Source organism: Eumetopias jubatus, unplaced genomic scaffold (assembly GCF_037043125.1).
Source record: "Eumetopias jubatus isolate StellerSeaLion01/CBP00866 unplaced genomic scaffold, mEumJub1_p1.0 scaffold_4, whole genome shotgun sequence".
Classification (NCBI taxonomy): Eukaryota; Metazoa; Chordata; class Mammalia; order Carnivora; family Otariidae; genus Eumetopias; species Eumetopias jubatus.
The window spans coordinates 89,714,607-89,738,831 of record NW_028274810.1 but is presented as its reverse complement, the minus strand read 5'-3'; the positions used below and the strand labels follow the sequence as shown (position 1 = coordinate 89,738,831).

General features: G+C 50.3%; 1 protein-coding gene across 1 annotated transcript; it reads right to left on the bottom strand.

Moving 5' to 3' along the window:
• Nucleotides 1-18,859: 18,859 nt before the first annotated feature.
• On the bottom strand, nucleotides 18,860-20,471 carry ID3 (inhibitor of DNA binding 3). Its single transcript, XM_028096686.2, has 3 exons — nucleotides 20,094-20,471; nucleotides 19,893-19,975; nucleotides 18,860-19,349 (listed from the first exon to the last, which is right to left on the bottom strand). The coding sequence occupies exons 1-2, from the start codon at nucleotides 20,391-20,393 to the stop codon at nucleotides 19,916-19,918; spliced, it is 360 nt and encodes a 119-aa protein (XP_027952487.1). The 5' UTR covers nucleotides 20,394-20,471; the 3' UTR covers nucleotides 18,860-19,349; nucleotides 19,893-19,915.
• Nucleotides 20,472-24,225: the final 3,754 nt, after the last annotated feature.

Genomic DNA, 24,225 nt, shown 5'->3' with positions numbered 1-24,225 from the left:
CGCCGGCCCTAGCAGCCCGCCAAACAGGCTGGGACGGTGGTTCCCGTACCGTGCGGCAACAGCCGGAGCAGCGCCGCGCCCGCTGAGGAATGGGCCCGGATTCCCTGGGGTGGTGGGGAATTTGGGCACGGAGTCCTGTCCTGAGCCCAGACCGAGCAGCACATTACCCAGGCCAAAGGCCTTTTGTTACTTTGCATGCTTGCTTACTTAGCATATACGCTTTTATATCCCTTTTCTGCCCCGCTAAAATGAAAGCCAGGAACCTGTTTTCTTTCTTGGCAGGCGGGCGATGGGTGGAGCCTTATATTTATACCTCTTCATAGCTAACTAACATCGGCTGAGTGCCTACAGTATGCCAAGCACCCTGCTAGGTCATTGCATGAGTTGTTTTATTTCATTGAATCCAACAATTCCGGGAGGAGGCATGATGGTCTTCGTGGTAAAGATGGAGAGACAGAAAGGCTAGGTAACTTGCCCAAGGTCACACAGATTCACTGACTTGAGAACTAGCAGTCCAATCTGGACAGGCCAGCGTCTGAGCCCTTGTTTGTTCCAATAAAAGGTTTCTCCCCCACCCTCCCAAGCTGTGCCTGCCATGTGCAGGCCTGGGTGGGGGCTGGGGGTCCAGAGTGCAGAGCTCTGTCTTGTTCTTAGTGACATTCCCAGAGCCCCACACTCGGTAAATATTTGAACATCTCCATGTTTTTCCTAAGCAATCCTTTTGTCACAAGAGCCTCCCTCCCTCATTCAAAACCTTCATTACCAATAATCCATTTATATTCCCAGTCTCTCCAGCTTAGAGATGCCGAGGCTCCAAGAAGTGACCTTAGCTAGCGAGTGGTGGAGTTGCCAGAAGCTGAATTCCAAGTCTCCCGATTCCTGCCTGGTGCTGCATGATTTCTATGCGGGGCTGCGGCTGGCATTCAAAACCCTCCAGAATCAGTCCCCAGCTTCACACCCGGTCCTTATCCTCAGATCTCGAGGATGAGGTGGCACTAATGCACGGTGATCAAGAGCCCAGACTTTGGGCGCCTTGGGTGGCTCAGTTGGTTAAGCGACTGCCTTCAGCTCAGGTCATGATCCTGGAGTCCCAGGATCGAGTCCCAGATCAGGCTCCCTGCTTAGTGGGGAGTCTGCTTCTCCCTCTGATCCTCTCTCCTCTCATGCTCTCTCTCACTCTCTCTCTCTCTCTCTCAAATAAATAAATAAAATCTTAAAAAAAAAAAAAAGAGCCCAGACTTTGTAGCAGACAGCACTGGGTTCAAATCCAGACCCAGTCACTTAACCAAGTGTGTGACCCCAGGCAAGTTTTATAAACTCTCTGAGCCTCACTTTTCTCACACTATTAACACCCACCTCACAGGATTGTGCAGAAATCTCATGAGATAATGTACAGCTGTCAGCACACAGCCTGGTTCCTAAAGAACCTCAAGAAATAGCTGTGGTTACATTTCTGGCCTTATCTCCAGTACACAGACCCCTTCAGTCCAGTCTACATATTTCACTGTTCTTCAAGGTCCAGCTTAAAAACCTCACCTCCTCCAGGAAGCCTTCCTGGCCTGCCTCCTCTCTCCCAGTCAGAGTGCTGCTTGCCCTCTTTCCATGCTTAGTGTGCTCTGACTCAACAAACAAAGCTCTGTTTAGTGGCCAGCAGGTTCCGATTCAAGTCCCACTCTTCACTTCGTAGCTGAGCAACCCTGGGCAGGCTGCCGCTCCCCATCTCAACTATCAAGTACGGACAAGGCTTCTACTCGGCTGATTTCACAGGACTCCGAGACACTATTGAAATGGTGGTGGTAATGACCCTCACAACACCCTTCTGGGACAGGCACTGTTATTATCCCCATTTTACAGATGAGGGATCCTGGAAGGAATTGTGGCTGAGCAGGTTTGGGGAAGGAGCAGAGCCCCAGGGCCAGGAAGGGAAATGGGGGTGGCAGGGTGGGGCTGAGACGAAAGAAGGGAGCCAGCAAGGGGGCCACGAGCCAGCTCTCTGTGGTTGAGTTTCTGGCTGCTGGGGCTGGCTTTAGTTTCACTGCCTGGGAACGGATTAATTCCTGTGGGGCACATCTATAGTCTGTCTCCCCAAACTTGAATTCCTGGCCCATCCATTCCTAGCTTGTGCTCTTGGTCAGGTTGCCAGACTTCTCTGAGCCTCACTTTCTTCGTCTTTGAAATGGGGATGGCATGGGATGCCTGGGTGGCTCAGACGGTTAAGCGTCTGCCTTCGGCTCAGGTCACGATCTTGGGGTCCTGGGATCGAGCCCCACATCGGCTCCTTGCTCAGTGGGGAGCTTGCTTCTCCCTCTCCCTCTGCCTGACGCTCCCCCTGCTTGTGCTCTCTCTCAAATGAATAAATAAAATATTTAAAAAAAAAGAAATGGGGATGGCAAAAGTGACCTTTTTATTTACCGTGCAGATTCGATAAGGTATTGGCTACGAAGTCCTCAGAGAGGTGCACAGTAGGTACCTAATATATTTTAGCTAAGATCTGTGAGAGATGGACCAGAGAGGCCCCAGTGGAACCAAACTAAAATACTCGCAGTTTTCCATTCATGGGCTACATGCCCCCATTTCCCAGGCTTTGCTTCCTGGCTCCACATCCACAAGGCCCCTCCTCCCTTCCATCCTCATGCCCCCCCACGCCACTCCCCGCTCAAATCTGACCTACCTTTAAGGCCCCACTCAAATGGCAGAGTGGCAAGAACAAAGCGTCTGAAGTCAGATGTTTTTGCCTCTGTGCCTCCCCCGCACCAGAGTGCCAGGCACACAGTAGGCCTGCAGTCCGTGATGCTGGTGATGGTAGCTCACATTTCTGAGCATGTCCTCGGTGTAAAGCACTCAGCTAGGCCCTTTACATGCATTATTATGTTGAAATGTCTTAACTACCCTATAACAGAGGTACAGTTTGGACAGAGGAGGAAACTGAGGCTCAAACACGTAGAGGGACTTGACCAAGGGCTGGTTAAAGATGAAATCGGGAACTGAACTCGGACCTCCATCTCCCGAGGCACTGAGCCATTCTGAACGAAAAGCTTCTCCCCAGTATCCCAAGTGAAGGAGGGTACATCCTGCCCATGAATCCGAGGTTGCAGTCCTACAGACATTGTTGGAGGTGGAAAGATTGTGCCCCACAGCTAGATAAGTTAGGGATGCTTAGTCCCATTTTCCAGATGAGGGAGCCAAGGCATGGGTGACATTAAGCAACTTACCTGAGCCTGCACAGCTGGTAAGGAAGGGAGACCCTGTTCCAGTCAGACCCCAAAGCTCTGGAAAAGTCCCCAAACCGGGGCACCTCAGTGGCTCAGTTGGTTGAGCATCCAACTCTTGGTTTTGGCTCAGGTCATGATCTCAGGGTCATGGGATCGAGCCCTGCGACCGGCTCTGCATTCAGCGTGGAGTCGGCTTGGGATTCTCCCTCTCTCCCTCTCACCCCTATTTGCACTCCCTCTCTCTCTAAAATGAATAAATCAATCAAAAAGAAAAGAAAAGTTCCCAAACCAAAGCAAACTCCATTCCAAGTGGTGTACCTCATCCCTGGTGTATCTTCTCCTGAAAAAATGCCTCAGATTCCCTCTGTTCAAAGTCCTACTTATCAAAATACAAAATGCTTGATAGAAGCTTTCTGAAGGTACAGACCTTCTGTTTTGGGGCTCCCCAGTGTCTTACCTATTCACATGAATCTAAAATCAAGAGAGAGGCCAAAAGGGAGCTGTGGGAAGGAAGGGGGGAAATCTCTGCTTACTAGGGAAAGGAAAATCAAAACCACAATGAGATTCACACCCAATAGCGCTGCCATAATCAAAAAGACTGACAAAAAAAAAGTGTCCAGGATGTGGAGAAATTGGAACTCTCATACGTTGCCAGTAGGAATGTAAATTGGTGCAGCCACTTTGGAAAACAGTTATTCACAGAGTTACCATAGGACTCAGGAATATCACTCCTAGATATATACCCAAGAGAATTGAAAATGAATGTTCACCTAAGAATGTGTACATGAATGTACATAGCAGCATTATTCATAATAAACAAAAAGTAGAGATAACCCAAATATCCATCAATGGATGAATGGATAAATTTCAGGTGGCATATCCATACAATGGAAAATTATTCGGTCATAAAAGGGGTTGAATTACTGACACACGTCACAACATGGATGAATCTTGAAAACATTATGCTAAGTGAAAGAAACCAGACACAGAAGGCCATCTATTGTATGATTCCATTAATGTGAAATGTCCAGAATAGGCAAATCTATAGTGACAGAAAATAGGGTCGTGTTACCAGAGGTGGGTCAGTTCCATTTCACAGATGAGGAAATTGAGGCTCAAGAGAAACTGAGTTCCACTATGCTCTCCTGTCTGTGTGGCTTTGGATCCATGACTTCACCTCTCTTGGAGCCCTAGTTTTCTCAGCTGTAAAACAGAGATAATGATGTGCACCTAGGAAGGTGGTTTTACATGCTTGGTATTTTTTAGTTCCTTTTCTCTCTGGCCTTTGGGTGGAAGCTGGTGGGGTTTAATGGTTAAGGGTGCCACCTAGAGGTTAACTCAGGCAACTGCCCCAAACCTCAAGGCTATTTTGGTCAAGTCAGCCCCCTATGGGCTTGGGGAGGAGAAAAAGGATGTGAAAGGCGCAGCCCTGCTGGGAAGGCGGCCGGGGGGCGGGGGGGGGGGGGGGTGGTTGCGGAGGCGGAATTCCAAAATGGCCAGATTCTTTCCAGATGTGTCCAGACCCTGGAGATGTTTTTCACAGGTGTTGGGTCCTGTGAAGGTGGCCCCATGTTGTAGGAGGGCAATCAGATTCAAGTCCCAGTAGAGATGCCCAGAGTAGCATTAGGCAAGCGCCACCCATAATTCCTGGGTTTGTCAATTAATTCTCTCCTCTTCCTGTAGGAACTCTTTTTTTTTTTTAAGATTTTATTTATTTATTTATTTATTTATTTATTTATTTATTTATTTGAGAGAGAGAGCGTGAGGGAGAGAACAGGAGCAGGGGCGGGGGAGAGGGAGAAGCAGGCTCCCGGCTGAGCAGTGAGCCCGACAGGGCGCTCTATCCCAGGACCCTGGGATCATGACCTGAGCCGAAGGCAGACGCTTCACCAACTGAGCCATCCGGGCGCTCCTGTAAGAACTCTTTAAAAGGCACACCTGATAGGGGCACCTGGGTGGCTCAGTCCGTTTCGCTTCTCTTGATTTCCGCTTGGGTCCATGGTCTCAGGGGCGTGTGATTGAACAGGCTCCTGAGATCCAGCTCCCCAGTGCGGGCTCCACGCTCAGCAGGGAGTCTGCTGGAGATGCTGGAGATTTTCTCCCTCCCTCTCCCTCTGCCCCTCCCCCGGCTCTCTCTCAAATAAATAAATAAATCTTTAAAAAAAAAAACCAAAACAACAGGGTGCCTGGGTGGCTCAGTCGTTAAGCGTCTGCCTTTGGCTCAGGTCATGATCCCAGGGTCCTGGGATCGAGCCCCGCATCGGGCTGCCTGCTCCGCGGGAAGCCTGCTTCTCCCTCTCCCACTCCCCCTGCTTGCGTCCCCTCTCTCTCGCTGTGTCTCTCTCTGTCAAATAAATAAATAAAAAATCCTAAAAACAAACAAACAAAAAAAACTGGAGGGGGCGCCTGGGTGGCTCAGTCGTTAAGTGTCTGCCTTCGGCTCAGGTCATGATCTTGGGGTCCTCAAGCCCCCTGTTGGGCTCCGTGCTCAGCGGGGAGCCAGCTTCTCCCTCTCCCTCTGCAGCTCCCCCTGCTTGTGCTCTTTCTCTCTGTCAAATAAATAAATAAAATCTTCTAAAAAAAGATAATGCTTTTTCAATATCTCATTAATCTTAAAAAAAAAAAAAACTGCGGCACTTGGGTGGCTCAGTTGGCTAGGCAACCGACTCCTGGTTTTGGCTCTGGTGGTGATTTCATGAGTCATGATGTCATGGGTCATGAGATCGAGCCCCACACCAGGCTCCCTGCTGGGAAGGGAGTCTGCTTGGGGATTCTCGCCCTCTGCCCCACCTCCGCTCATGTGTGCGTGCTCTCTAAAATAAATAAATAAAATCTTTAAAAAAAAACAAAAAACCGCACACCTGATTTTATCACTCTCTAGCTTAAGATCTGGCAAGAAGTTCCCCACTATGGCCTAGCCACCCCTCTGCCCCCAGCCCCTCTGATTTTCAGCCCCCTTCACACAGCAACCTTAGGCTCTGATCAAATACACATCCTCCGACTCCCTCTCTGACCTCCTTGCTCCCCGTTTCCCTACCCTGTCCTCTTTCCTCTTCCACCAGGAAGAAAAAGTCTGCTCTCGGACACAGGTTTCTCAGATACACAAGTCATTGAGCATGCTGGGATCTCAAACAACACTCAATAAAAATGGGTATCCTGGAACTCTTCAGACTGACAGAACTGAAACCAGGGACAGCAAAATCAAGAGTCCAGATCAATTACTAACATTGAAAAATCAGACTCAGAATACTTTTGAAATAAGCAAGACATTCAGTCTTTGGAGTCCAGGAGATGTTGGTATGGGCGTGGGTGGTGATAGCTTCTACCCACCCCTCCCTCGGAAGCTGATCCTGATGCCTGCTCCCCACGTTCTGTTAGGAATCTCAGGCCATCCTAATGTCACCCTATCATTACAGTGGTTTTTCTGTTCGGTCTTCTTCCCCAGATTTAAGCGGTCCCTGATCTTCTTCATCTTTACACCCCAGTATCCAGTCCAGTGTCCTTCACAGAGTAGAAACAGGAGAATTGCTTACTAAACCGAACTCAGTGAATGTTTCTTAGAATCGTTGAAAGATCACTCCTGATCTCTTCCCAGGAAAGCTTCTGGCCACTGTCAGAATCTCTTTGTGTCGCTGCGTGGGGGAAATAGGGGGCCCTGTGGGGCCAAAGAGGCCATAGGGGCCGGTATGCTCAGGCACCACCTTCTCCTGGCCTGTGGAGAGAGGACCACACTTCTTGCTTTCTAACCCCACCTGTCCCACCCCCTCATCATTCCTCCCCCAAAAGGCAGATCAAAACAATGCTAATAGTAGCAAAGCAAGCACGTTCACACCGCATATCCACTTTAGTGATCACAAGAACCCTATGAGGAAGCCAGACAAGCCCCATTGTAGAGATGAAAGAACTGAGGCCGAGGCAGTCGTTCAATGATATGCCTTGAAGGCACACAGCGTGAGTATCAGGGCCCAGAACTGTATTTATTTACTATGTGCCACTCACCATTCTGAAGGCTTATAAACCTTAACTTAATCCTCCTAACATCCTTATGAAGTATGTATTGTTATCACTCCAGCTTTACAGATGAAGAAACTGAGGCTCAGAGAGTTTAGGTAATTTGCCCAAGGTCACAGGGCTGGTGATGGTCGGGCAGGTTTTGAGCCAGGGCATTCTGGGTTCATCCTCTTTGAGCACTCTGCTGTCTACCCTTCCTTCAGGATGTCCTCTGCAAGTCTTGGCTTCAGTGTGTGTGGGAGGATAAGAATACTCACCTCCCAGGGTGGTTATGAGGATTAGATCTAGTATGTGTGGGCATCTGGAACTCAGTAGATACCCAAAGAGAAGAGGTCAATTTTGTTCCACTCTGGAGCCTCAACTGACAATTGCAGCAACTGGCCACCAGAGGGGAGTCACGTGCTGAGGGCCGAAGCCCTCCCCAGCTGCCTGGTCCATCGTCCAAGGGTTTTCCCTGGGATCAATGACATATCTCAGCCTGTGCCAGAATCTCACAGAATTGACCTTCTTGCAAAAGAAATAAAGTTTAGGCCTTAAATACACCCAAGGTCCCTTTGCTAATTCCAGTTCTGGGACTGAGGGGCTGGGAGGATGCAGGGGGAGAGCCCAGCTGTGTCCCGTTTGCTGGTGGCAGTGGTGGGGGGTGGCAATTATCAGCAGTGCCCCTTCTGCTGGCGGCTGGGTTCCTGGAGCCACAGCTGCAGGGCGGAGGGCGGCTGGGGGAGCTTTGGAATTGTCTCCCTGGGGGTTTCCATGGTTACAGATTGATGCACGCAGCCCACTAGGCTGGGTCCTTTATCTGTATTGTCTCCTGGGGAGACAATGGGCTTTGGGGTGGGGGGTACTTGATGCAGATCACTGCTGCAGCAGGAGCTCTGTGTGCTCTGCTATAGGAATCCCCATACTCCGCTGCTGGGGCTGACAGTGGGCCGTGGGGGTCAGCCTTGGAAATCGCTCCTTGCCTTGGTGTACAACGTTACCACTGCAGACTGGAAGAGGTTGCCTTCCGAGGCCCCCAAACAGCAAAACGGCAGGGGCCTCACAGTAGCAAATAAAAATCCCACATTTGGGAGTCAGCCCTGATCGAACCATGATTCTGTCCCTTACTGCTGTCTGACTTGGGTGACTTATCTTCCCTGTCCAAGTCCCAGTTTACTCATCTGGAAAGTGGGGACCACACCTACTTTATAAAATTACTGGGCCGAAGCACCAAGCACAGAGCCCGGTATCAAGAAGGTACTCAGAGGGGATGCCTGGCTGACTCAGTTGGTATAGCATGTGACTCTCTTTTTTTTTTTTTAAGATTTATTTATTTATTTGAGAAAGAGAGAGAGAGTGAGGAGAGGAGCAAAGGGAGAGAGAGAGAGAATCCCAAGCAGACTCCACGCTGAGTCCAGGGCCTGATGGTCGCAGGGCTCGATCTCACCACTCTGAGATCATGACCTGAGCCAAAACCAAGAGTCAGAGGCTTAACTGACTGAACCACGCAGGTGCCCCAGAATGTGACTCTTGATCTCAGGGTCGTGAGTTCAAACCCCATGTTAGGTGTAGAGTTTATTTAAAAAAGAAAGAAGGAAAGAAGGAAAGAAGGAAAGAAGGAAAGAAAGAAAGAAAGAAAGAAAGAAAGAAAGAAAGAAAGAAAGAAAGAAAGAAAGAAAGAAAGAAAGAAAGAAAGAAAGAAAGAAAGAAAGAAAAAGGAAGGAAGGAAGGAAGGAAGGAAGGAAGGAAGGAAGAAGGAAAGAAGGAAAAAAAGGAAGAAGGTACTGAGTACCTGAGCTCACACAGGCTCCTGGCATGTCTTGGGTCATAGGACTGGCTCTGTGGTCTTAACCAAGGCCCTTCTCTCTTGGACTTAGCTGCTCATCTGTGACCTGGGGACTTTGGAAGGCTTATAAAGGATGAAGTGAGATGATGAAGAAAATGCTTAAGGAAATAGAAATCAAACCCCTAACACACAACTCTGCCTTCTAGGACTTAAATCTACTTGGATATAATATGCAACACATGCTCGCAGGGGGCATGGGATATTTGGGGGAGTTGAATCTTTGGTGCTATGGTATATAAGGACGATTTTTAAAAAAGATTTTATTTATTTATTTGACAGAAAGAGAGGGCGTGAGCACAAGGACAAGCAGGGGGAGCGGCAGGCAGAGGGAGAGGGAGAGGGAGAAGCAGGCTCCCCGCTGAGCAGGGAGCCCAACATGGGACTCAATCCCAGGACCCTGAGATCATGACTTGAGACGAAGGCAGACACTCAACGACTGAGCCACCCAGGCGCCCCTAAGGGAGATTTTCTAAAGGAGGCAAGATCTGGTGGGTCTCCGAATCAGGAAATTATCTGCCACCCTGTGCCAAAAAGAAACAAAAGCCCAGAGGGCTGAAGGGACTCAGCTCCCTGCTGCCGAGTTTGCTCGGCTTGCCCCATCACCATCTTCTCCAAGGGAAGGGTACATGTAGGTGGGGAGTAAAGAAAAGGGGGGGATGTTGTCATTTGCGGGACACCTTCATATGAACCAAGTTGCTAAGCCCATTTTATGGATAAGGGAACTAAAGATTACTATTCTAACAAGAATTCAACTGGATTGGCCAAATGATGTATAAGACCCAAGACTGAGGTTAATTTATCTGCAGTATAGAAGAGAGAAATTGCCCATGGGAAAAGTAAAACAATTCCTTCACCTTGAAATAATCAGTGCCGAGGTGGCTCAGTTGATTAAGTGTTCCACTCTTTTTTTTTTAAAGATTTTATTTATTTATTTGAGAGAGAGAGAATGAGAGATAGCACGAGAGGGAAGAGGGTCAGAGGGAGAAGCAGACTCCCCGCCAAGCAGGGAGCCCGATGCGGGACTCGATCCCGGGACTCCAGGATCATGACCTGAGCTGAAGGCAGTCGCTTAACCGACTGAGCCACCCAGGCACCCAAGTGTTCCACTCTTGATTGCAGCTCAGTTCGTGATCTCAGGGTCTTGAGATCGAGCCCCACACTGGGTTAGGCTCCGGGTGTGGAGCCTGCTTAAGATTCTCTCTCTCCCTCTCCCTCTGCTTCTCCCCCCATCTCTAAAATAAATAAATAAATAAATAAATAAATAAATAAATAAATAAATAAATAAATAGCAGCAGAGGGAAGCAAAAACTTCTAAACATCTATCCTTCCTTTCCTTACGAGGCACTTAGCCCGGACCCCTGCATACAGTGGGTGTTCAAGAAAGGAAAGTTCTTGTCACCATCACCAACATAATAATACGTTATTATTTAAATGTATTACTACACATTCAATGCTGGGGATGCAAGATAAACAAAACTCACTCCCGTCTTTGAGGAATTCGCCCTGGTGAGAGGGAAGGACGAGTGCAAAAAATCATCCCTTCCATTTGTTTGGCTTTGCAAAGCACCTTCACATCTGCCTTCTCACTGAATTCTCAAAACACCCTCATGAGGAAGGCATTTTTCCCATTTTAGAGACAAGGAAACTGAGCCTAGGTGGGCTTCAGTGATTTTTCCCAGACATTGTAAAATATGAATAAAATAGGAAATAAAATAGTGTTCACAGGAAAACACCTTCATTGGATTAACAGATGTGTTTAAAAGCAATAAACTATATTATGTGAGGCACACAAACAATGGCCCCATTTTATTAAAGAATATATAAAAGATAGTCTTTACCGAATTAAAAAAACAGCCAAGCTCTTAACAGCGCTCATTTATGGAGCTACCACTATGTGCCAGGTGCTTTCTAGGCGTCTTTTTAATCCCTCAACAACGCTGTAAGGTAGATGTGATCAGCCCCCTTTCCCAGAGGAGAAGCCAGTCTCAGAGAGGTGAAGTTCCGTGCCCAGGGTTGCACAGCAAGAGGGGGATAGAGCCAGGACAGGGCCCCAGGCTCTAATACACAGGTGAAGAGCTGGAGCCCGGACCTGTTCCCAAGTCAGTTTTGCCAAGGAATATGCTCCTTGGCAAAGGAGAGGTGACCCCACTTTCTTGTCTCACTTCGCAGAGCGTGGTGAGTGGGAGGGAGGCTGCGGGCAGTTCTCCAAGGTATGAGGGCAGGGTGCAGCCCATTTGGGGAGCAGTACAGTGTAGGCTGGCTTTCTCAAAGTGTGTGTGTCTGTGTGCACAGGGGTGTGAGCACACGTGTGACTGTGTGTGAAGTTGGCTGGGTGCTGGGTCTCATGAAGCCCTGTGATAAAACTCTGTACATCTTCCCAAAATGTCAATTTGACTTCCAAAATTGGGACATGATGACTTATATATATATATATTTTTTGAAGATTTTACTTATTTATTTGACAGAGAGAGACACTGCGAGAGAGGGAACACAAGCAGGGGGAGTGGGAGAGGGAGAAGCAGGCTTCCCGCAGAGCAGGGAGCCCGATGCGGGGCTCGATCCCAGGACCCTGGGATCATGACCTGAGCCGAAGGCAGACGTTTAACGACTGAGCCACCCAGGCGCCCCTGTATGTGAACTAGTTTAGTCCTCGAAGCCGTTCGTTGCAGGCACTGTTATTACCCCCACTGTATAGGTGCAGAAAGATGCAGAGACTAAGGATGAAAGACGTAACTTGTTCAAGTTCACACAGCCAGGCTGTGGAGGAGTGTGCGCACACATAAGCATTTCAATAGCCAGATATTAGAACATCTGTATTACCCATTGTTAGTTCGATTGAACGTTTACAAAAAGACCTGCCGCTGAGGATGATGAAGAAGCTGGTGGCTTGTGCTTGATTGCCTTGACGAAGTGACGGGGGCTGCCAACTGCAAGCAACTTACCTGCTCCAGGTACTCTCCCTCTGTTGTCTTAATGAATTCCTACTACAACCCTTTGAAAGAGGTACTGTTGGGAGTTTTACAGATGAAAAACTGAGGCTCAGAGAGGTCCCTTGGCTGGGACCTCGAGGCTTAACTGTGTCCCTTGGCTGGTCACACAGCTGAGAAGTGGCGGAGACAGAATTTGAATGGGGGCGTCTGTTTTACCACAAAGCTGCTACTGGCACCTGTGATTATATCACCTCTGGCCTCCAAGTCTTCTGGCCTCTGGGTCATGTCCTTCCTACGCCCACCCCCAACTCCCGTTCTCTTCTAGAGAGCGATCCTTTTATGAATGAGCTGGTTCTGGATGAGGCTGAAACTGGACAGGCTCACAGAGTCCGAAGTCCCATCCTTCCACCAGCTGAAAACACATTTGTCATGAAATAATTATAAATCCCGATCATGAGAAAGTAGGAGCTGGGCGCTAACCATGAGTGTAAAGATCTGGCTTTTAAGCTCTAGTTCTGTGAGACCTTTCCACATGACAGTGGATGAGTCACTTCCCTGCTCTGGGACTCAGTTTCTCCATCTGTGAATGAGGAATAGTAAAGCTGTGAATTATCGAGTATCTGCCATGTGCTGGTGGGTTTCCAGGTACTTCACATCCAGTTCCTCAGCAAATCCTCCCCATGACTCTGCGGACAGGGCGCAGGATCCTGGCAGTATTTCAGGGAAGATGAGGTGGGTCATCTCAGAGAGGTGAGGGAGCTCGTCCAATGAGGCACAGCCTGAGAGTGGAGGTACCGGGTTGGAGTCCTGCTTTTGGTCCCTGCTCTACTCCTCAAGACACCTGGCTGTCCTGCTGATCAGAGGCTCCTGGGGGGCTATCAAAGGGCTCTGAAGGGCATGTGTGCAGGGCAAGCAGTGCTGTGATGTCATGACTGAATTATGCCAACCAGACCGCCACCCTGCAAAGATGGGCAAGGAATTATGTTAGGAATGTGACACCCATGCCCAGCAAGCTCTTTGGTGGGGGTGACCCAGCGCCAAGCCCTTCACATGGGTCAGCTAAGTTAATCATCAAAGCAACCATGGGAGGCTCTGAAAGGATGAATAACTTACCTGTAATGGCACAGTTGAGACACACAAAGTTGGGATTTCAACCAGCATCCGTCTGACTCCCAGACTCCCAGAAGGTGCAGGAGGGCTGGGGTGGCCGGCTGAGGCCAATTCTGTGTGATCCATTGGTTTGTATGGAGTTTTCAAAGAGCTGCAGACATCAAGAGCACTGGATGTGGAGACTGCATCAGAGACCTGGGCTCTGCCACATACTCCAGGGTGAACTTTGGCAGGTCCCCGAGTATCTGTGAGCCTTGTAGGAGTGAAAGCTCCCACGTCTCCTATTACCACGTAGACTAAAATGCTGTGCACGAGTGAGTAGCCTCTTTTGAACGCCTTCTTACTGCTCCCTTTGTATATGGAGTCAAGCCTATAGCAGACAGTGCGATTGACAAGATGTGGGACCAACATGTAGGCTCCTTGGAACCCACCCCGATGAACCTTCGATGGATGCTGGGATCAACCCTTCATACATCTGGACCCACTGCAGGACCAGTCAGGGACCCTGATGGGGAAGGGATGTGTGTGAGCCAGGGTGTGTGTGTTGGGGGGGTGTCATCTGTCTTGATGGTCTCTGAGTCCTCATCTCCTCACATGACCTGTAGTGGCCTAGTACCCTAGTGTGTCTTGAAACCCTTATTTTTAAACATTTTTTTTAAAAAAAGATTTTATTTATTTATTTGAGAGAGAGAGAGAGAGAGAGAGAGAGCACGAGTGGGGGGAGGGGCAGAGAGAGAGAAGCAGGCTCCCAGCTGAGCAGGGAGCCTGATGTGGGGCTCAATCCCAGGACCCTGGGATCATACCTGAGCCAAAGACACACACTTAACGGACTGACCCACCCAGGCACTGCCCCCCTTTTTAATGCTAGAAATTGGCATAAGCTGGAGATAAAACCAAGGTTAGGAAGAACCTGGATTGGTGAGCAGGCGGGGTATTCTGGGGAGTCTGCCATGCCTTGGGTACCCTTATTGCCGTACAAAGCACACTTTTAGCCCCAAATTAACCAACTGCTGGCTGGCCAGCGACCACCTCGACTTAGGGTAATGAGTTCCATATGTTTCCATAAGAACCCAGCTAAGCTTTTCCCCAGCAGTTCTTAAAAAGTGTTCTCTCCCCTCCCCAGCTTCCAACTCATGCTTGGCTACCCTTGTTTCATTTGCTCCTAATGAGGGCAGGAGGGAGGAGGCTGTCAGGGTGGCACTGAGAAGGAGGCAGTGCTTTAGGGAATCACCATCCCTGACTTCACATTTCCAGATCCTCAAGGTGCATGGGGGAGGGGGAGGGGGGAGGATGGGGGGGCGGATGTGCTACCAGCCAGCCCCTTGCAGTCCCTCTATAGGAGCTGTGTGAGGCCATAAGCCCCATCTCTTAAGTGGGAATAACAATCCCTGCTCAGGGTAAGCAGGTATCACAAAAGAGCCCTAGATAGGAAGGTAGAGGCTTGGATTGGAGTCCTGTCTTGACTATGAACTTTCTGTATATGCCTCAGCAGGCTCCTTCCCCTCTCTGGGCCACATTTGTGACCTTTAAGGGTCCTTCTGTCCCTGACAAGCTTTAGATTTATGAACAAATGGCAAAAGATACAGAGAAAAACATCAACTTAGCTGTCAAACATGGGTGGCTCCAGGGTGGGGCTCGCAGGAAGCCCAAGGCCTCCCTACCATGGTCAGTGTTACTGCCCATCTGGGCTCCCTTCGACCGTGGTGTGGCCCACTGAGAGTTCTGCCTCCTACATCTAGCACAAAGTTGGAGTAGGGTGGTGGTGTTGAGGAGGAGAGGGAGTGTCTCCAAATGGAGAGTCAGTTATATAGCTTAGGTGGGGAAGAGGGGAGGTCCTGGTCAGCCCCCCAGCCATGGAGTAACATGAATCTGAGTTCAGAGGGCTACAGCACTCTCCTCCCTTGATCTGGCTTGTCAAAGATGACCCCCAAATCCTTGTCATAAATAACCTAGTACCCTGCTCTGGACTGTCCACTGACCCTACCCAAAGACTGACTCACTACCCTTGACCACTGATGCTACTCAGACTGACGCTCACACCATGTCTATTAACCCAGGCCACAGACTGCTGCCAGCTCCCATCCACGCTTAGCCCCAAACCCTGTCACTGTCTGGCTGAACCCCAACTCTGGCCACCTCCTCACCCTACTTTTAGACTGATTCCTGATTTTGGTCACAGGGAGACCCTTTGACCTTGCTACTGACTGACACTTAACAGGAGAAATAACCAGGGAACAATTAAATGCTAAATTTTGAGTGAAATAGGACATGAGAGAGGCGAGTGGGGCGGGCTGGGGGGAGACTGGGGCGGAGGGCAGAGGCTTCCCGGAGGACCCCAGCGGGCCTGGGGCCACACTCGGAAGGTCGGATTGGCCTTGTGCGGGGCATGTCGCAGGCGCTCGAGGAATGCGAGTTGCCTGAAAGAATGAAGGAAGGAAGGAACGGGGGTGCGAGGCAGGGCGGCCGCCCGGCCAGGGCAAAGCTGCTTAGGCAGGAAGCGGGGTGGGGGCACGCTGAGGCTGCATCGGCCCGAGCGCAGCTGGGGGCAGCGGGAGAGCAGTCGGGTCAGCGACTCCGCTGGGTGGAGGGGCCCTCCCAGGCTGGGAGGCTGGGAGGCTGGGAACTGGGAGGCCGCGCTGCTGGCAGAGTGGCGGGGGCGCCGCGAGGCTCCGGATGGGCTGGGAGCCCCGCCCGCAGGCTGCGGAGGGAGCCGGAGCCAGAGCGGAGCCAGAGCTCAGACATCCGGGCGCCAGCGAACACCTGCGAGCGGCCCCCAGGGCCCGCGGGGGGAGCGCGGGTCGCGGGGCCGGGGGCGGGGCGGGGCCGGGGGCGGGGCGGGGCCAGGGCGGGGCCGGCTCGCCTCCGCCCCGCCGGGCTTGGGCCACGTGGGCCGAGGCTCCGCCCCTGCCCGGGCCCTGAGCCGCGGCGGGTGGACAGGGGCGAGCTGCAAGAGAGGGGAGCGGGCAGAGGGGACCCCGAGAAGCAGTTCTGCGGGAAAGAGAGAGCGATAGGAGGTTTTAGAGTGTAGCCTGGGGAATGGAGAAGAGTGGTGGCCATGAAAGGTGATGAGGCCGGGAGGACAGATAATTAAAGGTTGTCGGGCGCATCCACAGCTGGGGAGAGCTATAACTGGCCTCCTCAAAAGGGCACCATCTCCGGTGTCACGGGCCTGAATTTGAATCCCTGCTTTGTTACTTAGGAGCTGTGTGGCTATGGGCAAGTTGCTTCGCCCGTTCTGAGCCTGGCTGTCTTGTTTGTTTTATTTAAAAAGTAAAAATCTCTTCCAAATGTCCCTATTTCAGAGCTGATGCGATAATGAACCTAAGACACCCAGCTAATAGTGAATCTTGTGTTTCAGGGAACCTGGGAGATGCTTTATGTATGTTACCTTTAATCCGAGTCACAAACCAGCAAGGGAAGTACCATCACCCCCTTTCACAGATGAGGGAGAGGGACTGGGGTGGCCCTGAGTCTTTCATTCGGCAAACACACATTGGGGACTAAACAAGTACCAGGTGCAGGGAATGGCGAGGGAGAAGAGCTGGCCTGGAGGGGAAGTGAGAATATGGGTTCTGAAGCTACATGGAGTTGGGTTTACTAATCCTTGCTGTGCCACTTCTCTGCGGTGTGACCTGCATCAAGTCATTCAGCCTCTCTGAATCTGTTTCTTCTGTAAAATGGGGATAATGATACCCCCTTGGCTGGGTTGTGGTGAGGATTAGAAAAAATAAAGATAAAATAGAGCCTGGCACCTGGCAGCACTCGATAGGTGATTATGACAGAAGACACTATCCTCATTCTGAGAGTTTTCCGACCCACGGCCAAATTGCTTTCACTCTCTAATGACTAATGAATTGGCATGCTGGTTTCAGCTTTTGTCCCAGCCACCTGAACAGCTCAGTCTCAGCAGACCTGACAGGCAATTTCCTTGGAATTAGCTTAATAATACCTTGTAGGTGTGTGATGCATTTCAAAGAACTTTCCCACCATTATCTTCCGTCCAGGGAGACGGCCGTACACGAACTGCTAGCTGCTGGGCAAAGGAGGAGAGAGGCTTGGAGAGGTAAAGCGGCTTGCTCAAGGTCACACGACAGATGAGCGATTTGGGTCTTTCCAGCCGTCCCCAGTCCCCCAGCTTCTGAGTGAACAGGAAGCAGCATGCTGTGGCAGAAACGGCAGAAGAGGAGTTCAATGTCTGCCATTAATGGTCAAAGGTAGGGCCAGGTGCCTCGGAGTGGATGGCTCAGGATCAGCGATCTTGCCTAGATGTGGAAACTGAGGGTCAAGCGGGGCAGTCTCTAGCTTGCCGTTGTACATCTAGGATGTGGCAGAGCAAGAATTTGCACCCCTGTGTGGCGGTCCCCAGAGCCAGCACAGCACCCCTAGCAAAACAAACCAAGGGAGACCCAACCTGGGTCTACTTGGTTGAGACAAGAGTTCCTCACATGGGGACTGAGGACTTCCCAGGGGACTGGAGGGCTGCTATGACTCTGCAAAGGGGGTGCGTGTGCATGTGCGTGTGTATTTTCTGGAGTGCTCACACCTCCCACCAGATCATCAGAGGAAACCAGGAAACAGGTTGGGAACCACTGGTCAGCCGGTTGGCAAGGACAAGAGGTTGCCTCCCTACCACATGCCCCTGTTCACCCCTGAAAGCTCACCAGGGTTAAGGAATGAAGGGTGATGACGTGACCTGTTTGTTATGAAATATTGAAATAACTCATGCCAGGGGCCAACACACAGATGAGATCATAGCATAAACAGGAATCTAGTGAGGCCAGGAGCCTGGTGGAGCCCACCTGGGGAGCTGTCAGGTGGGGGGCAAAGGGGGATGGTATGGGTTGGGGGTCTTGCCCTCTGCCCCACTCTCAGTAGCTCTGCTCCTGTCCACTGCAATTGTCATCGCTGTAGTTAGGTTAAAATCCCATCTCTTTCTCTCAAGGGGCTGTGAGAACCCGGCTCAGACCCATTATCCACTGAGCCTCAGATTCTCCATTTCTGACATAGTGTTAGAGATGCTCACAGAGTAGACTCCCAGTGGAGGTGTTATGGGAAGGAAATACCAGAAGGAATGGGGGCTGTGGGGCTGCTTCTTCAAATTCCCAGTCTAGGCTCGGTCTTCAACTACCTGGTGGTAGGAGAGGGATTGGTACTAGTGTTCCCCAGCCAGCCCCCAAATCATTCTAAGAGTGGCTGGGGATTTGAGGGACAAGAAAAACCCCTCTCCTATTTTTTCCAAATTTGGAAGCGCAAGAGGAAGCCAAATCAGAGAGCAAGAGGAGGGAAATGAAACCAGGCCCTGATCTGCTTATTCATCTCTGAAATGGGTCTATCAACCACCAGCCGTCTGGGCACCAGGTGAGACTCCACTCTTCCACATCCCCTGCTAGAAAGACATCATGAATAATTAATGACACTGAAGCCATCTGGTAATGTAGCAAAACAGCTCAAGGGACTTAAGAAACTGGGACTCAGGAGACCTAAGTTCTATCCTGAGCTCCTAACTTGCTGGGTGAGCTCCCCTCACATCTTCCCTCATCTGTAAATGAGGGGACAGGGCCAGGATCTTCCCTGCACCCAACCCTTAATGGACATGGGGCTCCCATATGAGCCCTTTCCACTGCCCCCCCATTCCAGTCTCAGCTGGCATTTCTCCATCTCCCTTAAATAAGCAAGCTTGCTTTTCCCAAGGTCCAAGAAGGACATTTACTTCCCCTAAATTCAGCCTTATGAGAGGGTTAGCACTTAAGGAAACAAATTATATACTCAAGTGTTTAAAAACCGTTTTATTATGCAAAATGTTAACTTTTATAAAAAGTTTTAATATACATTGCATGGTTACAGAAAGTCACCTTCCTGCAAAAAAGGTACAAAAGCTATATACTCTATTATAGAGTTCATAATCAGGGCAACAGAGCCTTTCTCCAAGGAGACCAGAAGACCAGCTCTACTGCTGCCTTGGCAGACTTTGGAGAGCAGCCACTCCCCCCTCCAACCTCCACACTGTGAAAGACAGTCTTTAAAACTTGGGGGTGGGGTGGGGGCTGGGAGACGTTGCCCAGCTGGTGCCCAGAGCTAGCTCTGGCTCTTTAGGCCACCCAAGTTCACAGTCCTTCGTTCCCGGGCGCCAAGTCCAGCCTCGAGGCAGGGGTTTGGGGAAGTCAAATGGGCAGGGCGAGGTTGGGGCCCATCCATGCCCTCGGGCTTCCGGCCGTAGAGGGTCCCGGGGTCCCAGGCGGAACGGGCGCCAGCACCTGCGTTCTGGGCGGGGGGAGGAAAGAACACCAGGGAGCCATCAGTTTCCGCCGAGCGCGCCGAGGCGGGGGCCGTCCGCAGACTGCCCGGCGCCAGGGAGGAAACTTGGTCTCTACCTCCAGCTGATAACTCCGAGCACCATGCTGCCCCCACCCATTTGGCGCCAAAGGACCACAGGCGGAGCTTGCAGCCACCCCGCCCTCTTGGAATTGACACTAGCTGGGAGAGGGCTGAGGAAGACAGCTTCCTTTACGATTCCAATCTACAAACAGAACGGTTATTTTATTTACCTGCGCCTTCTTTTTTCTCGTGTCTTTGGCCTTCGGGGGAGGGCAGGAGCAAAATGCGTTCAAGGTTGAAACGCACATTGGATGGGAATTGGTTCTGTCATTCATTTAATGTAACCACGGGTAAGTCACTGGCCCCTCTCCCGCCTCCTTTTCCCCAAATTGAGGAGGCAGTAATCCCTTAAAAGGCCAACCAATTCCAAAATTTGTCGTTTAAGCACCGCCCCACCTCCACCCCCTGGGGGAAGGCGGGGATACTCACCTGGAGGCGCCAGGACTGCCAGGTCAGTGGCAGAAGCTCCTCTTGTCGTTGGAAATCACAAGTTCCGGAGCGAGCTCGGCTGTCTGAGAGAAGGGAAAGAGGGGAAAGTCATGCATGGCATTTGGGGGTTTTAGGGGTGCTGGCAGCTTCCCGGCTCTGGAGCTCAGCCCCGCCCCAGCTCCCGCGCACGCCCCCACACACCTGGATGGGAAGATGCGGGCCGTCTGGGGGTCCAGGGGCGGGCTCGGCCAGAACCACCTGCAGGTCGAGGATATAGTCGATGACGCGCTGCAGGATTTCCACCTGGCTAAGCTGAGTGCCTCGCGGGACTCCGGGGACCAGTTCCCGCAAGCGCGAGTAGCAGTGGTTCATGTCGTCTAACAGGCTCAGCGGCTCCTCTGCTGCCGGACCCTTGCCGCGACCGCGCGCGATGGCCAGGCTGCGTTCCGACAGGCAGCACACGGCCTCGTAGCAGCCGCGCACCGGGCTCAGCGCCTTCATTCTGAGGAATGAGACTGGAGGTGCCGAAAGGACGAAGAGAGGCAAAGAACCCCAACAACAGCTGGCAACGCGCGCACGCTAGCCGCGGCCCTACTTATAGAGCCCGCCTCGAAGGCACGCCCCTTTATGCAAAGCGTGCGCCTCGGCCCCGCCTCCGCCAACCCTGGGCGTTCACAACCCGGTTAAATTGCAAACAGGCTTCCTCCGGCTGGTGTGACGCCGAATACCGCGAAGCCGCGGATTCAAAGAATGAGGAAGCGCTGATACTGGGGAGAGGCAGGCCTCTTGGCCAGCAAGGATTTTAAAAATCACTTAAAACCATTAACTTTAAGAATTTGCCTTTTCCTGGCAGCGCCCCAGATCTTTGAGCTCCCCTGCCCCCTGCCAGTCCACCCACAGCCCAACACTAGTTCGAACCCACAGCTCCTCTGAGGTCATAAATCCCTGAACAGCAAAGAAGCTTTTTTTTTTTTTTAAGCAAAGGATTTTTCAAGGGAAACTTGTAAGGAATTAGTGCCGCCTTGTTCCCCAATTTGCTGTTCGTCTGACCTCCAGACTCACTGGCGTCAGGAATTATCTTGTGACCAGAGGGGAAAAAAATTAATTGCGGTGAAGCTGAGGTTACAATGAAGAAAACAGATTTGAGCTAGGGCTGAGATTGCAGAAGGAGGAGGGGAAGGAGGTTTGAGCAAAGAACACTATTTATTTGAGCAACGGGAAAAGAAAAAAAAGAAAGAAGAAAGCAGGCTGAATCCGTGATTTTTGCATGGGGCAAGAAGGGAGCTCCCACACTCTGGCCCCATGCACTCCATAGGGAGCCAAAGATATGCCAATTGTGTTTTGGAAGTGAGTTTGATTAGAATTTTGGACGGAGTTTTAAATATGGGGCGACAGACAGGATGATTTCTATATAAATCTTTTTAGGGGTCCCCCACTGAGTCAACCAATCTTTTAACTCTTGCTTTGTGCCCCCCACACACACATTTTCCACACACCTCTGTGTAGAAAACAATAGTTTGGTAATTTCATCACTCTATTGTCTGTCCCTTTCTGCTTTGGAAGTGTAAGCCACCTGGACTTGATTATTCTTAGCCTTGCTGAAATAGCTCCAGCTCTATCTGAGAGCCCAGGAAAGGGATCAGAGGACAGGGAAGCTAAGCCCTGTATTGCAACAGGACATTGCACTCAGTATTCTTTGCTTGTCTTCTTGTCACTTTCCCAGAACTTTGGGGAATTTGCAGCCTCAAAATGCTGGTTTTCATCTTGGAATCCCAGGTGGGATTCCCCCAATGGTTGCTTCCTAAGTCAATCAGCTGGTAAATATTTATGGAGTCACCTTACATAAAACAGTGGCTCCTGCTCTCAAGAATCTCACAATTTGGGGAGACAAAATTAACACAGGAAACAATTAAGAGTTCTATAGTATGTGGCACTGATTAACAGGACAATGGGAGCTCAGAGCTAAGAGAATCTCAAAATTGTCGTGGTAGAAAGGACACTGGACTAGGAATCAATGTCCCAGCCATAGGATCTTGAACAAGCCCAGGTACCCTGGCATTGGTTGCCTTATGAATAATACGGTGAGATGGTGCTAAGTGATTATTTTAAATCCTTTCCAACAATGGAAATCTAAGGCTTTATGAAATTTGGACAGGCAGGTGTAGGGTGGTAAAGGGCCCAGAGAGGGGCTATAAAACATGTCCAAGTTCATGCCAAAGCTAATGGCAGAACCAACCCTGAAGTCCCATTGTTTGCCATCAAACCACAGGGCTCTGTGTCAAGAAAGGGGTCTTCTAAAGATTTCTCCCTAAAATGTTAATGTTTTCAAGTTTCTTATATTCTTTAGCATAAGAAGGAGGAAGAAAATAACCTGTAAGTGCACAAGTCAGTCTATAAATGCTATAGCCGTTAAAAGAAGAGAATGTCAGCTATTTGGTCATGGGAAGGGAAAATGGTGGCTCTGCAAGACTCCTGAGTGACCAAATAGAAAACCCTTTCCTTTTCTACCGCACAGACTTCCGTGGTTTGTGCAAAATGGTCAAGCCGGGGCCAGGGTGGGGGTTGGGGGGCTGGAGGTGGTTCTGAAAAATCATGGCCTTCAGGGCCAGGCAGATTTATGTTCAAATCCCTGTTCTTCTCTTTTACTAATGATGTTGAACTAAGTCAACTCCCCTTGCCTCAATTCCCCAGTTTATAAAATGAAGCTAATTAGACCTACCTCATTTATTCAACAAATAATTATCGCATGCCTCTGCTCTGCAAGGCACTTGACATGCTCTCTCCACCAGATCTTTTAGTCTCCTCGGTGCCTGGGGACACAGCATGGGGCCAGGTGTGTGGTAGGTGCTGGGTCCACAGGTCCATACAGGTTCTCTTCTCTCCTTTTCCCTCCGCTGTTACTACCACTGATGCCTCAGGCTCGGGTACCTGTTTGCAAAGCACTTTCACATTTATTATTTCCCAAGATGCTTTCAGACTGAAATGCTCATGGGCTGTGTGACACAAGGCAGTAGAAGGATGCAGTGAGATTAGCAAGCAGAATTCTCTCTTGGCCACACGAGTAACTTGCAATGTGGCCTTGGACACGTTTTCTTCCTTCCTGGGCTGAATTTTCTGCAAAATGGGGGGTGGACGGGGCGGGGGGGGGGGGGAGAAGGCAGCAAAGGACCTCTAGGGGTCTTCTCCAATCTAAGATTCTAATTCTGAAAGAAGCAGGGTATGGTTGGGAACACTGAATAAAGTTTGAACCCGAGAGACTTCTTTTTCCAACAGCGGACTAGAGGGCTAGCTCAGGCCTTTGCAACTAGTTTGGTGGTGGCGGGGCCTCAGCCTCTTATTCCAAATGCCTCTGAACTTTCTGTTCTGTTCTGCTCCTTTTACCAGCTTTTTCCCCCCTCTTGCATTTTTTATTTTTATGAAAGGATGTCATTAAGGCTTTTGTCTGCGCTGTTTTTGTTTCAGAACTTTTCTCACAATCCTATTTTTTGTTGAGGAATCCGCTCCTTTGCCCAGCTGTGGGTCCCGGTCCCACAGCTGTGTTGATCTAAGACTCAGCCCCAGACAGCCTGGCGCCAGGGTGGGACGTCATGCGTTCACACAGGGATGCGTGTCCCAGGCAACCTTTCCTCGGGCAGTCACCGGTCGGCGACTGCCGCCCCCACCAATGAGCGCCCGACACCCGAGAAAGGGGCGGGGTCTGCGCCTTCCCGACCGGCGAGCGGCTCGTGAATTGCAGATGCTGGGAACTTGATAACGTTCCCTGAATTGGGGCCCTTTAAAGTCTTTTTCCCCCCTCCCTCTTTTAGTTCTTTCTTTTCTTCCTTTTGTTTATTCTTTCTTTCCACCTTCTTCCTTGATCTATATATGTATCTAGTTTTTCTTTGTCATCTCCATCTTCCTTTTTAAACTATCTCCTCCCAGTGTCAGGAATCATTTTGTAAGCATTTCCAGGAACTGAATCTTCCTTTGCCAAAATTGAAAGAAAAAAAAAAGAAGAAGAAGAAAAGAAAAAAAATTCAGTGTTGTGTTCAGTGTTGTGTTCTCTGATTTTTTGAAGAGTTGGCAAAACTATTAAGTTATACTGTTTTGTCTCTAAAATTTTAAAAAGTGATGGGGGGTCTCTGAGCTGTCTCCTTCAAAGCCAAAGTAATGATGATGAGAACTGCAGATGTCTTTTGGCCTGAACTGAGTTTCTATCTATTTGTCTACCTATTTTTTCCGCAGTTATGTTGTAAAGTTGGAATCAAGGGAACCTCAAAAACTTGCCCAAGGTTACTGGGATGTCAGCTGCAGACCTGGGGCCAGGACTGGGCCGTCCCCCTCACTTGGCTCC

Excerpts from the sequence above, each read along its gene's own strand:
- ID3 (XM_028096686.2), bottom strand. The coding sequence starts at position 20,393 with ATGAAGGCGCTGAGCCCGGTGCGCGGCTGCTACGAGGCCGTGTGCTGC. Across the intron at positions 19,976-20,093 it reads GCCCGCATCTTCCCATCCAG|ACAGCCGAGCTCGCTCCGGA; the intron begins GTGTGTGGGGGC and ends CCCTTCTCTCAG.